Source organism: Coenobita brevimanus, chromosome 6 (genome assembly GCF_032717465.1).
Source record: "Coenobita brevimanus isolate Jiangsu-jjx chromosome 6, ASM3271746v2, whole genome shotgun sequence".
NCBI classification, from domain to species: Eukaryota; Metazoa; Arthropoda; class Malacostraca; order Decapoda; family Coenobitidae; genus Coenobita; species Coenobita brevimanus.
In genome coordinates, this window is record NC_136959.1 from 49433262 (window position 1) to 49448702 (window position 15441).

Genomic DNA, 15441 nt, shown 5'->3' on the forward strand with positions numbered 1-15441 from the left:
GTGGGGTCTTTGTTGGGTTTAGGGATAGTGATGATAATGCCATGCTTCCAGATGTTGGATATTGTGTTGTGTGAGTAGCTGTAGTTTGATATGTTGGTCAGTGCTTGTATGCCTTGTGGTCCATGGTGCTTAAGGTGAATGTTGCTTATATTGTCAGGTCCACAGGCAGATGAGTGCTTAAGGTTGCTAATGATGTGCTTCGTCTGGTTGTTAGTGAAAGGTGCAAATTTCTGGGTCTGTAGGGAACTGTCTCCTGCGTTGGATGGCGCTTCGGTTGTCGCAGTGGGGGTTTAGATGGCCGACATGTGAAAAGTGATTGATAAGAGTGTTTGCTTGTTGTTTGTTTGAAGGTATGGTGTCTGTTGTTATGATGGCAGTGTGAGATTATGTTGAGTTGCTGTTGAAGAGTGTGATGCTGTTTAGTGTTCTGTAGAGTTTGCCAGTGTTTGTTTTGTGATCAAGTGTTTGGTGATAGTTATTCCAGTTTAGTGTTTGCTCATCTGATATTTTATTGTTTATTTGAGTGTTGAGTTCTTGTATTTGTTGTACGGTGTCCTGTGTATGGGGTGTTAGGGAGTGTTGTAGTGTGTCCTGTTGACTGTTGAAGCCTTGAATTTCTGGTGTGAAGTTGGGGTTGTGTCTCTTTCTGTTGCCTCTAGGGATGTGTCTTTTGTCTGCATTTTGTATAATTGTATTGAAAGTTGCTTCTGGGTAGTAGTTGGATGGGTGACCGCCTGGGAACACCAGATGCTGTTGGCATCCCTACGTGTCAAGTGGGGTCGGTGGAGGATTAGTGCCCCTCCCTGTAAAACAATTAACTCTAAGCCATTGGCCACCCCGTCTGGGATACATGGCGTCTGGCAATGAATGAATGAATGTATTGAAAGTGTGCAAACTGGTGTTGATGTTTGTGATGGATGTGCTTTTTAATGTTTCAAAGTGTAGTTCTGTTTCAGTTGCAAAGGCCTCCCAGTTAGCTTTCTTATAATTAGAGTATGCGTGTCAATGGCCAGCTGGGGTGATTCTGGTTTTGGTAGTGATGATGACTGGGAGGTGGTCAGAGCCAATGGTTTTGACCACTCTCCAGGATGTTGTGGGGGTAAGGTTTGGGGAGCAAAAAGTGATGTCTGGTGATGATGGGAGCAGCAACATCATTGTCATGCCCAATATTCCTATTGCTTATTCTCTGTCATGTAACTGTGCCCGGTCTGATGTGCATGCATGTGTGTGTGTGTTTTTTCTTGATATTGGTGGAAACTTGTCTGTTTATGTGAGATAATAACACTGTAAAGGGAAACTGGTTCAATGACAGGACATCCAGCCTCACTGTGCACTCCATGACTTCATTCTTTTCAGAAACCATAACTGTACTCATTGCTGTATTCACTATCAAATTTTGTTTCTTACACACACCTCCAAAACACATTCACTAAGCCTTGTAACTGCCACTTATCTTTGCCTTATAGAACAGTATCATCAGCTAGCAGTAATACAGTTTCCACATGAAACAGTAAATTTGGTTTGGTATATACAGTAAAAGTCCAATTCTTCGGCATCCAATTCCCCGGCAAATATGACATTTCGGCAGTTTTGAGAAATAGTCCCATTTACGAAAATCTCTGATCGTTCGGAAGATTTTCCGATTTTTTTCGTCAGTCTTGAAATTCTCCATGAGGACCCTCTACTGCTGGGGACTTCTTCCAGCAGTAGCAGAGTCCAATCAACCCCTTCTATTGTACATATGTAATTAAGGAACCTACTATAAGTTTAGGTAAGTGCATGTGAACTTGTAGGCCTACTGTACCATTACATTTATATATAGTATGTTCACTAATTTCTTTATTTTTCATATTCATATATAGTACTGTATTCATTACAGTATTGTACAGTATCAAACAGTATACAGTACTCTCTCCAAGCACATTTGTGATGATATGAGTAGTGATGATAGTGTTCACCGAAACATATTAGGTATTGAGTGGGTAGGGTTTTTGATAATTCGGCAATTTTGATTTTTCGGCACTAGCCTGGTCCCACAGATGCCGAAAAATAGGACTTCTACTGTATATATATATATATACTCTGTAGGTTATTCCCCTTTCTTCATCCCATTCCAAAATATTCCCACTGTTGTCATACCCGGAGACTTTGGTCTTGAATACTCTTCATGGCTCAGCATGCATATAAAGGATAGCAGAAGCACTATCATTTTAGACCATAGCCATAAAACTTTTATGAATGGACTGATGTTTGGCCCATTTTTACAGAGTCATCTGTTAATAGTTTTTAGTGTCGTACATAGTTGTTCCTGTTTTTGGAAGAATGAGAAACAAGGTTACAGTGATGTTGCTGCTGCTGTTGCTGTTTTGGCCCTAGGCTCTTGTGAACATGAACCCAGTAAACTGCAGGCTGTAGTTGCTGTTCTGTGGGCCACCATTCTTCTTTCTGAAGATAGTGAAAGAGTTGAGACGTTTGTATAACTGGGGAGGGAAACTGCCCAGTTATATCAGTGGCACTGCATGAAGCCGTCCCTCTCCAGCACCATGATGATGATGATGATAACATTTAAAGCAGCCATCATGCCCCTGCATAACTTCCAGAATGGCCATATGAGGCATCTATATCCCTTAACCTCACCGTATGCCAACCCTATGCTGACCATTCCAACCACCTTAACAACAGTACATGTCCTGTCATTGAACCACTTTCCCTTTACAGTGTTATTATCTCACATGACCAGACAAGTTTCAGCCAATATCAAGAAAAATGCACACACACACACACTCACGCACATCAAACCGGGTACAGTTTACACATTCATTCATTCATTGCCAGACGCCATGTATCCCAAACGGGGTGGCCAAGGGCTTAGAGTTAATGGTTTTACAGGGAGGGGCACTAATCCTCCACCAACCCCACTTGACACGTAGGGATGCCAACAGCATCTGGTGTTCCAAAGCGGTCACCCATCCAAGTACTAACCAGACCCAACGTTGCTTATGACAAGAGAATAAGTAATAAGAATATTTGGCATGACTTTTTCGCTTGACTTATGAGGCAATCACCACTGTCAATAGAATTATTATGATTCATCCATCATCCAGTCCTTTATTGCTTTTATAAAATCAGGAATGTAGGGGCTTAGGGTTAGGCTACTCTGTCCAGATGTGAGTCATGGGTGACCTCTCACTTGCCGCTGAGGGGCATTATGCGCAGTTATCCTCAACCACTCCTCAGACCCATAAGGACCATATCTTGTCGGAGAGCTTTAACCGATGAATTTGCCAAGCATCCATTTGTTGGTTGTCGTTATCACCAAAACAGTCATGCTCACCGCTTATTTACAGCCAGTAAATTCCACCTTCCTCTTAGCATTATTAAAAGCTTTAACAAACTTTTTTTTCCCGATCAGATCAAACATCAAGGGAGGAGGGGGGTGAAGGATGCTAACCTGAACAGAAACAGACACTTTACATACATTAAGAGTGCTGTGAACCCTTTCAGTCCAAGAATGTACTTTTTATACTCTGGCTAATGCCAGACAATTTTATTAAGATTAAGAAAAAAACCATGGGGTAGAGGGATTAAAACCAAAATCCATTAACCATGTCAGTGTGAGGACATGTGTGCCTTGTAATTTGTTCAAACTACCATCAGATGATTTTATTCAGTTGAGGAAATACTTGCTAGAGTAAAGGATTTAATGAACTGATCCAGGCTCACAAACAAGACACCCTAAGACACAGAACATGCAACAAATACAGTTTTTGAAAACAATAATGAATATCAGTCGCTACATCCTAAAACTTTCTCCATCATCCTCTGAAGTCATACTGAATAGTAATGAAATGATCCTCAGCACTAAGTAACAAGTTGACAACCTAACAAGTTATTGTGCATGTATAAACCAAAAATTACCAAACCACAAAGAAGAGCAATCACACACACACACACACAAAAAGTTAGGGGAGAAAAAAAAGAAATATTAAAGGAAATGCACAAATACCCTCCCATTTACCTCAGTAAGACCAGCCAGCGATCAGGAACTCCCAGAACTCCAAAACAGCAGAAACATCAAGTTGCAAAATATTCACTTTAAAAACTTAGTTCTCATAGCCATAAATACTCTCACTGAGGTCTGCAGTTTTTCCTTGACTCCTACCAAGTCCTTGGTTTGTGGATGTAAGCAATCATCATCCAGATACTTGTACTCAAACCAAGCAAATCACCCAGCAGTCTGTCATGCAGGTGCTCTATGTACTGTCCAAAATCATGGAAGAGTAGTTCTTAGGAATATCACCCATCTTCTGTTTGATTCTCAGTATCGATTTCATCCCAAGCATTCAGTTACCCTTCACATGTCTAATGACAGCTTATTTTGGACGTTTTCAACAAGAAGCAGCCCCCACTAAGATCTACACCAGCAGCAGTAGACATAAGCAAAGCTTTTTACTTAGTACCAAACAGGGTGTTTGCTTTCAGTGGTTGTTTAAATCACCGATGCTAATAATTTTAATATATATATATATTTTTTAAGGAATCAGTATTTAAATCCAAGTATCATTGTTACATGCTACCAGGAAATAATTCACTATGCCCTCTATATTGCAGCTCTTGTTACTTATTCACTTTCACATGACTTAAACAAAACATTTCTTGGAGTATCCAGCTAAGGTGATTGGTATCCTGCAATCCACATGTTTCATATCGAATTCATAACTCAGAGATCATGAGGTTGCCCCCCAGCAAGAACTTCCATAATGATGCTTCACCTTGGACATTTTTAGTTATCTTATTTTCATTGTATTTCAGCAGTGATATTGCTAATTTTTGCAGTGAGCGGTAGTGGAGTAAGCAATGCCATGGGGTCTGGAAACAGCAGTGGAGGTGGTGGTGGAGGAGGAGGTGGCAGTGGCGTGACCACTGGGAGTACTGCTGGGCTGGCACCTGGTCAAGTCACTTACCTCACTTCTGCTGTGACTGGTGGAGGCACCCCTGGCCTCACCTTACACCAAGTACAACAGGTCAGGTTTATTAAATAGTATTTCAGTAGGCCCTCATTATATACAAGTGATACGTTCCAAAATATCGCAGTTTTTTCCATACAGCTAATACTATAGGTAGGGAAAAACTGGTATATCGATCTCCATAGGTAATAGTGGAACCATAATATGCAGTTTTCCTTTAATTACCATGTATTTTCCAGTAGTATCATAAACACCTATCAGAAAACTAGTATACAATGAAGATTTCTTGTTATTTCTCTGGTTTTATTGTTACAGTATCAACCATACCAATCTGGGGGTGTGATTGTTCATTACACAAGTGTTTACAGAGCAAGAACGGGTGGTGTGTGTGGGGATGGGGGTGCACACATGCATGTGTACAGTATGTGCATGCATCAAACAGTTTTCCAGTTCTATCCAAATTTGTTGGAATGAATGAGGGTCTGTAAAGAAATGAACTAATTGTTTTTGAAGACTGGAGATCACAGGACAAGGTCAGCTAAATTAGTTTTAGCCATTTTAAACTAAACTTTGGAAGAGTTGAATATAAATTTAGAATATATGGATACAATTTTGAGAACTTGCCAGAAATCAAGGTCAAAGGCCAAGGTCACAGGGCAAGGTCAACTTAAACAGTTTTAATCTGATTTGGACCATTCTTGGTGGAGGAATTGAGAGTCAGGCAGCAACAAGGAAATTCAGTTTTGAGAAAAATCACTCAAAGGTAAGGTAATTTGGATCATACCTGGTGAATGAATTGATTGTCACTCAAGAAGTCTGATCAGTTGTTTGTGTGAACAATATGTCAGAGGTAAGTGTCATCTGAAATTGGTTTTTATCCAGTGTTGACTAAATTTGTGGAATGGTTCAAGTTAAAACAAGTATCAAGAGATTTGATTTGAGGAAAAATAAATTGGAAGCCAAGGTTACAGGAAAGGCTAAAGGTTAAGGCCACTGAGCCATGTCAGCTCAGACACTTCTGATATGATCTTAATCAAGTTGGTGGCAGGGTTAAAGGTTAAAGAAGCTTAACCTGTGGACTGCTAAATACCTCGTGTGGTGGTATCTCGTAAAGCTGCGACATACCTCTCGAGTGAAATTTTCAACAATGCACCAGAAAGGTTCTGGAAGCATCAGTGTGACACAAAATTTGTGGGGTATTAGGGTAACTGGTAGCTCTCATTTCCACCCCTTATTTTGAGCCCAGTTGCTAAGTTCCACCAGCAACAATGACCCAAAAGTACACACTTTGTAATGCATTTTCCACAATATTATTCCCATAGAAAAGGCAGTTGTGAGTCAGAATTGTTTAGAACAACATAAAATCAAGTGTAAGGTCAGTAGAGGGTAATGGAACAAATAGGGTGGTAAATAATGGGTGTAAAATTAGCGCCCTAAGCTCGTGTTGCAGCTTGCAGAGTGAGCTGGCAACTCACGTGGCGAGCAGGGAGACTGACAAAAGCCTATTTGCTGCTTGTCTCATCTACCTCTATACATATTACACTCACACACACACACACACACACACACACACACACACACACACACACACACACACACACACACACACACACACACACACACACACACACACACAAGTGGAAAAGGATCAGACTGGGATTATAAGTTAGGAACTTCAATCCTACACATACCAGAAAGGGAGAAGGACCTAGGAGTGCATATCAGTGACACTATCCCCGGCTGACCACATCATTGGGAAGGTACAGTCAGGGAAAGTTCCACATTACCCACTATTCGGAGCATTGGTGGTTGACGAATAATTACAAAGCTGCACCCAGACCCCATACGTCTGGTAACTGTGAATGGGAGGGAGGGTGGCCTGGGATGGGAGGGTTTGATTTTGCTCACGTCACAGTATGAATAGCCAATGATAATGCGTGTGATGTATTCCCAATGTGATAGAGCAGTATGTTGTTTGTATGGTATAACACAGTTCTCCGAGTCTGTCTACAAATCTGCATATATAATACATGTTTTCTGTAAAAGGTATGCTTCTTTGCCTCTGTTTTGTAATGTTCGATAGGAATGATAAGTACAGACTGAACTTATAATTAGGACTTCAGATGTCATTTTTTCTAAAGGAAAATGAAAAGTCTGTTAGTCACTCATATAGATTTTTTCTTAATTATTACACACTACCCTAGACTCAAAGTTTGAGATGATTAACTACCAGCATAATGCTGGAAATGTTTGCAGGAGGATGTTTATAGTGGGATGACAGAGGATGAATAATTAAACAAATTTAAAAGACTGTACTTACACCACACACAAACACACACACACACACACACACACACACACACACACACACACACACACACACACACACACACACACACACACACACACACACACACACACACACACACACAGAGGGAGTCAATCGAGGCAGACGTTCGACATCGACGCTCCGTACCGAACCAACACGGCCAGTGGCATTACCAAAATTAGTATCTTTGTATGAGTCAAGCTCTGTACCAGGTTAGACTAAATGATTTTTCATTATGAAAAGGGGAAAAAAAAAAAAAGTTTAAACAAGACTTGTTCAAACAGAAAAGAGAACCAAGAGGAAAAAATGTGCTGAGTCAGCTGAGGTTTGTTTAGACTACAGCAACACGGGGAAAGTGTACATACTCTGTAAGTACATACTTTGTTCTTTTAGTATTGCAAAATGGATACGTACTTTAGTAAAGCAAATTTGGAAAAGAAAAGGGATAAAGGTAAAAAGCAAAATGATGATTTCTACGAAGAACTGGTTGAAGTGGAGACTCACAATAGACTGGTTGAACATGTACACAAACTAGAAATGGCTTTCAAAAATGAAATTGATGAAATAAAGAAGCAGATGCACTTGCAAAAGGAAGAAATAGAAAAACTAGGAAGGGAGGCCAATAAGATAGACACAACCATCAGTGAACTAACAGTGGAATTGAGTACACTTAGGAAGAAAATGAGTGAAATGGCAAGTACAGTAGTCAATCACGAGAGTGTTATGGAATAGTTCAAAAATGACACAGAGACAATTAGGCAAGTAAGCAGTCTTATAGACCAGAGCAGTGATATTGAGGAGATGATAACACAGGTAAATGAAGCTGTGCAAAGCTACAAAAATGATGTGGAAACCATGTATGCTGAAATGGTGAAAGTAAAGAAAGACTTAGAAACAAGGTGGAGGAAAAAAGCACTAAAAAGGAAGTGAAAAGAATAATCCAAAACAATCCAAAGTTAGTCAGAGATTCAGTAGATATAAACAAATCTATAGTAATCACTGGTATAGAAGAGGAAGAAGTAAAAAACAAGATCACAAGAGACAAAAAGGAGATGGCAAATGTAATGAGCTTACTGAAAGAAGTATCAGAGGAAATCTGTAGTAAAGACATAGAGGAACACAAAAGGTTAGGGAAATACGAGAAAAGCAAGACAAGACCTCTAAAGGTGACTTTCCAGAGTGTAAACACTGTGGAAGAGATACTAAAAAATGCAAAGAATCTTATGGAAAAAGAGGAGTTCAAAAATGTATGGATAAAAAGATGCCTAACACAAGAGGAACTGGAATTACTGAAAGAGAAAAGGGAGGAAGCAAAAACAAAAAATGAGGGAAGATCAGAAGAGGAGAAGAAGAAATTTTTTTACAAAGTAATAGGATTGCAGGTATGAAAGTGGTACACAAGCAGGATGGAATAAAAAGGAGGAAGGTAGTAGAACCATGTCATGACAAGTATATAAACAAGATGATAAAGTTGATGTACTCAAATGTGGATGGAATGGTATCTAAATTACTAGAGATGAATGATTATGTCAGAGAAAATGAACCACAAATAATATGCCTAACTGAAACAAAATTAACACCAAGGATATCCAATGACATACTAAACTTAGAGGAATACAAAATATGGAGAAGAGACAGAAATTTAAAAAAAAGGAGGAGGAATTATAATATTAACTAAGAAAAATCTAAAAGTCAATGAAATAAAACTAGATATACCATCACAGGTAGAACTGATTGCAGTAGAGATCAACACATCTGAAGGTAAAGTAATTGTAGTCAATTTGTACATGCCACCCAGATCAAACACATGGGAAAGAGACAAATATGAGGACCTGGCAGAGAGTACAATTCAGAGTTTAAGATCATTACTACATAAAATGGAAAAGAAATCGGAAAGAATTATACTAACTGGGGATTTCAATACAAATATAAATTGGAATACTCTAGATATAATTAGCCAAGAAAGCTGTTGGGACCAAAAGCTCCTGGATCTCGTGCAAGAGTTTTTCCTAACGCAACATGTGAGGGAAACCACCAGAAAAGAGGACTTGATGTACCTTCAGTGCTAGATCTAATATTTACTAGGCAAGAAAATGATACTGACATTTTAATATATCACCCTCCACTCGGGAAAAGCGATCATGCAGTACTAAATTATAACTTCAGGATAGCATATGACATAGTAAACAGCAATGACAGTTACAAAAAGAGCCTAAACTATAAAGAGGGAAATTATCAAGACCTAAAGAAGTATTTCTTAGAAGTTGATTGGGAAAATGAGCTTAGAGGACAAGATTTAAATGCTGTGTATAAAAAATTTTGTGAATTTTATGAAATAGGAGTCCAGAAGTACATCCCACAGCACAAAGAAGCAGATCAGAAAATACAGAAATGGTTCGATACAGAATGTAAAAAATCAAAAGAAAGAAGAGATTTGTTGTGGAATAGATACAGAAGACACAATAGTGAAAGGGCGTATAATAATTACAAACAGGCAAGAAACGATTATATAAGAATAAGGAGGGAAGCCCAAAAATAGTTTGAGGAGGATATAATAAATAAAAGTAGTGATCAACCAAAGCTGTTTTACAGCTATATCAGAAGCAAAACCAAAGTAAAAGATATAATACAATCCATTACGGACGAGGGAATCACTTATACACAAAAGAAAGATATTTGTGAAGCACTAAATAAGAATTTCCAATTAGTTTTTACAGAAGAAAAAAATTTTGAGAGGGACTATGTGGAACATGCATGTCCACACATACTACCATATATACAAATAGCAGAAAAAGTAATACAGGAGGAGTTAAGTAGATTAGACAGAGGAAAAGCAAGTGGTCCTGATGAAATTTCATGTTGGGTATTACAAGAATGTGCAAAGGAGTTAAGTAAACCATTATTTTTAATTTTCAAGAAATCCTTGAGTCTAGGTAAACTACCTGATATTTGGAAAAAAGCAAATATTGTCCCCTTATTCAAAAAAGGAAATAGACAAAATCCTCTCAACTACCGACCAGTATCACTGACCAGTGTTGTAAGCAAGGTATTAGAAAAGCTTATAAGAAAAGCTTGGGTAAATCATCTAAAAGAACACAGTATGATAACAGAAAGACAGTTTGGTTTCAGAAAAGGAAAATCATGTGTTACTAATCTGTTGAGCTACTATGACGGAGTAACAAACACAATACAGGAAAGGGAAGGATGGGTGGACAGTATCTATTTAGATTTCAAGAAAGCTTTTGACACAGTACCACACCAAAGACTTTTATGGAAACTGTACCATCAAGGAGGAATTCGAGGCAAACTGTTTTGTTGGATGCAAGACTTTCTCATAAAAAGAGAAATGAGAACAGTACTATGAGGAAACTACTCATCATGGAAAGAAGTGACTAGTGGAGTACCACAGGGTTCAGTGCTGGCACCAATCATGTTTTTAGTGTATATAAATTATATAAACAGTAACACTGGAAATGAGAGCTATCTGAATATGTTTGCAGATGATGCAAAAATACAAAGGAGAATTACTAGCACAGACTCTTGTAGGGAGCTACAAGAAGAATTAAATAAACTTCATGAATGGAGTAGTACATGGCAAATGGAAATCAGTGTGGACAAGTGTCATGTAATCAAGTTCGGTAAAAGTGGAAAAAGACCTGATTGGGATTATAAGTTAGGAAATAAAACCCTATACACATCAGAAAGAGAGAAAGACCTAGGTGTGATTATCAATAACAGACTATCTCCGGCTGACCACATCAGCGAGAAGGTACGGAACATGTATACACTGCTTGCAAATATGAGAATAGCATTCACATACATAAATGAAGACATGCTAAGAAGGATAATAACATCATTCATTAGACCAACCCTGGAATATGCATCAGTAGTCTGGAGTCCTCATCTCAAAAAGCACATAGACAAGATTGAAAAAGTTCAAAGGGCCGCTACAAGATGGATACCAAGCTTAAGGGACCTAAGCTACGAAGAAAGACTAAATAAACTGAATCTACCAACACTACAGGAGAGAAGGAAAAGAGGTGACATGATTATGCTATATAAATGCATATCAGGGAAGGAGAAAATAGACATAAATGATTACTTAACATATGGAGAAGCATCAGCAAGAGGACACTGCAAAAAAAAAGAAGAGAGGTGATAAAGACGTAAGGAAATTCAGTTTCCCAAACAGAGCAATTGATCAATGGAATGCACTACCGAATGAAATAGTGTGTGCCAAAACAATTCACAAATTTAAGGATATGTACGATAAATATGGTTTAAGACACGGGACAGTACGAGCTTGACTCATTCCTGTAAAGATACAATTAGGTAAGAACAATTAGGTAAAAACATGTAGGTACCCACAGTACGCGAGTTCAGAGTATGGGATCCTCATTGTACGTGAAGACCTATTTTTTCCTGAATTTTAGCGTATTTTTTAATAGTATGCGAATTAAACTCGTTGTAGACGAGACGGCAGTGAAGAGTGGCCCAAATCCAGGGTTTACCCTGAGCATGTGACATTGCCACCCCAAGAAGCGCCAACCACCAGCGATGGAGAATGAAGACTTGTTGATGATGGAGCTCAGCCAGGTACTGTGTGTCCTAGATAAATTCAAGGAAGAATTCAAGAACATTGAACACTGTCAGTTGTGAGTGGAGGAAGTGATGATTTCTTTTTCAAGGGTTTATGAATGAAGTGAGTGCCTTAGCTAGTGATAGTGTCGAAAGTGTTGGTGACAAGAGTGGTGTGTCGGGTGGTGTGGCGGGTGGTGCAGGAGGGGCACGCTAGGGTTCCAAGAAAATTCGCCATCAAGTCAGTTCACCATCAGACAATAATTAACTTGTTTCTTCCTCGCTGTAGTCGCCTTTGAATACATATTCTAGCATCACCCATAGCTGTCTTCTTTAATGATGGGGGAATTGTCTTGTTGTGATGGCGAATTGATTTGACAGCGAATTCTCCCGAAACCTATGCTAGGTGCCTCATCCTGCCTCGGATCCCCTTCTTACCTCCATTAAAGCTGTTGTCCTCTTGAGTTAAGGTGAGCAGCCATATTCTTGTTGGTTTAGTTAAGTCATATCCTTGTTGATTTAGTAAAGCCATAATCTTGTTGGTTTACTTTATCGTAGGTAATATGTCTTAGATAATTTCCCTTTACAGTACAATACTTAGGTCTGAAAGGAGTCTCAGGGGTTACCGATGAAGGGGTGTGCCACCCATATGTAATTTTTCCCATAAGTTTATGTATTCACGGTATGTGAATTCCTAATAAGCGACGTCCTCTCCCGCCCATATACTCGCGTACTGTGGGTACCTACTGTATGTATGTATATATATATATATCAGTAGAACCCCGGAATTCATACACAATTCGTTCCTGAAAGCTGTACGAGATGCAAATTGTTTGAAAACCGAATCTTTTTTTCCATAAGAAGCAATGTAATTTACATTAATCCATTCTTTAGTATGGATGAAATGGTAGATTTCGCCATACTATAATGAATGGCAAGATCGGAGACACAGGTTCCACTTTCAAACTTTGCAATGAGTTCTTTTTTCAGCTCAATTGTTGTTCTCACTGCTTTACTTTTAGCTCCAGCTGACTCATTATTGTTCTTAGGGCCCATGATTATGTACAGTTTTCTATCGAAAATACGTAATTCATCACAAAGTTTAATCGAGCCTATATTACTGATGCACAGCTGGCGGAAGACAAAGCCAGACTGGTGACCATGTAGCACCTACAACGCCACATCTCTTAGTGCAAATAACGGGTCACTGTACGGAAACTGGAGCGATTTTTGGACTAAAAAGCTGTACGAAAACCGAGTTGTACGAGTAGAGAGGCGTACGAATTCCGGGGTTCCACTGTATACATATATATATATATATATATATATATATATATATATATATATATATATATACAACCCTTGGCTATCACGAGTAATTGGTACCCTAGGCGACCCGCCATAGCCAAAATCGCGATAGCCATACTTAAGAACTAATGGGAAAAATTCTAATTGATTCCCCGACCTCCAACTTTACCCCAACCTTACCCTATTTTCACATCTCCTTCACTAAAATACCTGGGATTACAAACCAGTGCTGCAAATTAACAACAGTACAGTACATAAAGGTTATAAATAAAACAGAATTAACTGTAATAAGCCATTTTACTTAACATTTTTGGAGAGGATGAGGGGCTTGGGTGGGTTGAAGGGGTTCCGAGGCTGGGGTGGAGTATTACTAGCCACCCCTCCGACGTTCTATCTCGTCTAGGAATTGATCAGCTTCATCAGGAGTCTGGAAGGGACCCTGAGCATAAGGCAGGTTCTTCCTCTTCCTCACTTGCCGTCCTGGGTTAGCCGCGTTACGTGCACCAGTGGTAGGAGGGTTGGATGGGGTATTGGTGGCCATTGTGGTTGAACAATAGGTCTTCACGGCTATAGCTGCTGTCGACTGGTAACGCTGACTCTCTCTGAACCTTGGTGGGAAGGATGGGTAGCTGTAACCATGTCTTGGGCCAATCAGCGCTCGGGTAGCCTGTGACGTCGCGCCAATCACGGCACGAGTATACGCATGGGCGGAGCCTGCGCGATTTGAATGTTTCTGGCCGACCATCGTCCGCAATAGCAGTATTTGAGGTCGCGATAAAGGTAATCGTGTTGCATTTCACCTGGCCGTGATAGCCATGAAACGCGATACCAAAACCCATGATAGCCAAGGGTTGACTGTATATATATATATATATATATATATATACTTTTTATATATACAGGTAAGCACTTAATTCACGCGAACTTTTTTCACGCGATTTTGGTTATCCACGAATTTTTCGTACAATAATTAAAACAAAATTATAGTATTCAAATAAATAATTTTAATATAAAAGAGAAATAAATAAAATATGAAAATGCCTACCTGCTGCCTGTGTGCATTCATTGTGTGTGTGTGTGTGTGTGTGTGTGGAAGGTCGGTCGGACCACATAGTCAGTTTGAATCCGACAGTCGAACCATGCATGACTCGCGAATCGTTATTTGTGGCTTATTTTTCTGCCTTCCAGTGATTGCTTGCCTTGTCTGCCAACCTGGGGCCTAAGCCTAGTGCTAGTGATGCATGTGGTAACACACCAAATCGGACTTGTAAAGTGATGTTGCTGACAGAGAAAGTTAAAGTGTTGGACAAACTTAAGGGAGGAATGTCGGCGACAATTCCCCGTCAGGACGATTCCCTGTCATTTATTTACATATCAATTTATTTAGCAAGTACAGTACACTAGTTTTTTACTTATATGAGATAAAATCTACCTGAAAATTAGTTATTAAAGTATTAATTAATCAGTAATAAGTATGTTTTGATGGTGAATTGACTTTATGGTGAATTGTCTCTGAACCGTGTGTTTGGGGTGAGTCAACTGTTCCTACAATAAAGAAGACAGAATGTAGCATACGGGAGGCAGTGAGGGCTAGTGCACCAGACTGTGCTAAAGTGTCTTCACCTACGCCTGTGAACTGGCTTGGAACCGTATGTTTGGGGTGAATGAGTCAACTGTTTGGACAATAAAGAAGGCAGAATGTAGCATATGGGAGGCAGTGAGGGTTTGTGCACCAAACTGCTGAAGTGTCTCCACCTATGCTTGTGCTTGTCAGGTTTCAGTGTTAAATTTCTTACATTTTTGTTGTTTTTCATACTTTATGCTAGTTTATAAGGTGTATGTAATGCATGAACAGTATTATTCAGATGTAATATACTTAGTAGACATGCATAATTATGTGCAGACAAGGGCAGAATGTATACGCAAATTTACCACATACGCGAAGGGTCTGGGAACGTAACCCTCGCGTGAATTAAGGGCTTACCTATATATATATATATATATATATGGGGAAACGTCTTTATGTTAAAGTTGGAAGGAAATGAAAGCAATCAGACCTCTGTCCGAACCCAGCAAATTTTCATAATTTCCTGACAGCACTGACTCCACAGACATCAACGTATTTTTTTTTTACATAAAATGCAAGCATCATATTGTCATCTATCCTTACTAAATTAACTCAAACACACTGTCCAAGTCATACATTGCAGACTTACACTTGATTCCCAATCTATCACCAAACCCTCCTCTGCCTCCAAT

General features: G+C 39.3%; 1 protein-coding gene across 1 annotated transcript in view; it reads left to right on the top strand.

Annotated features, from left to right (window-relative positions):
* LOC145401950 (uncharacterized) overlaps window positions 1-15441 on the top strand; it is a 240300-nt gene that overhangs the window by 189304 nt on the left and 35555 nt on the right. The window contains exon 7 of the mRNA XM_080274059.1: window positions 4837-5024. Within this exon, the coding sequence (XP_080130185.1) occupies window positions 4837-5024 (188 nt within the window). The remainder of the gene's footprint in view (window positions 1-4836; window positions 5025-15441) is intronic.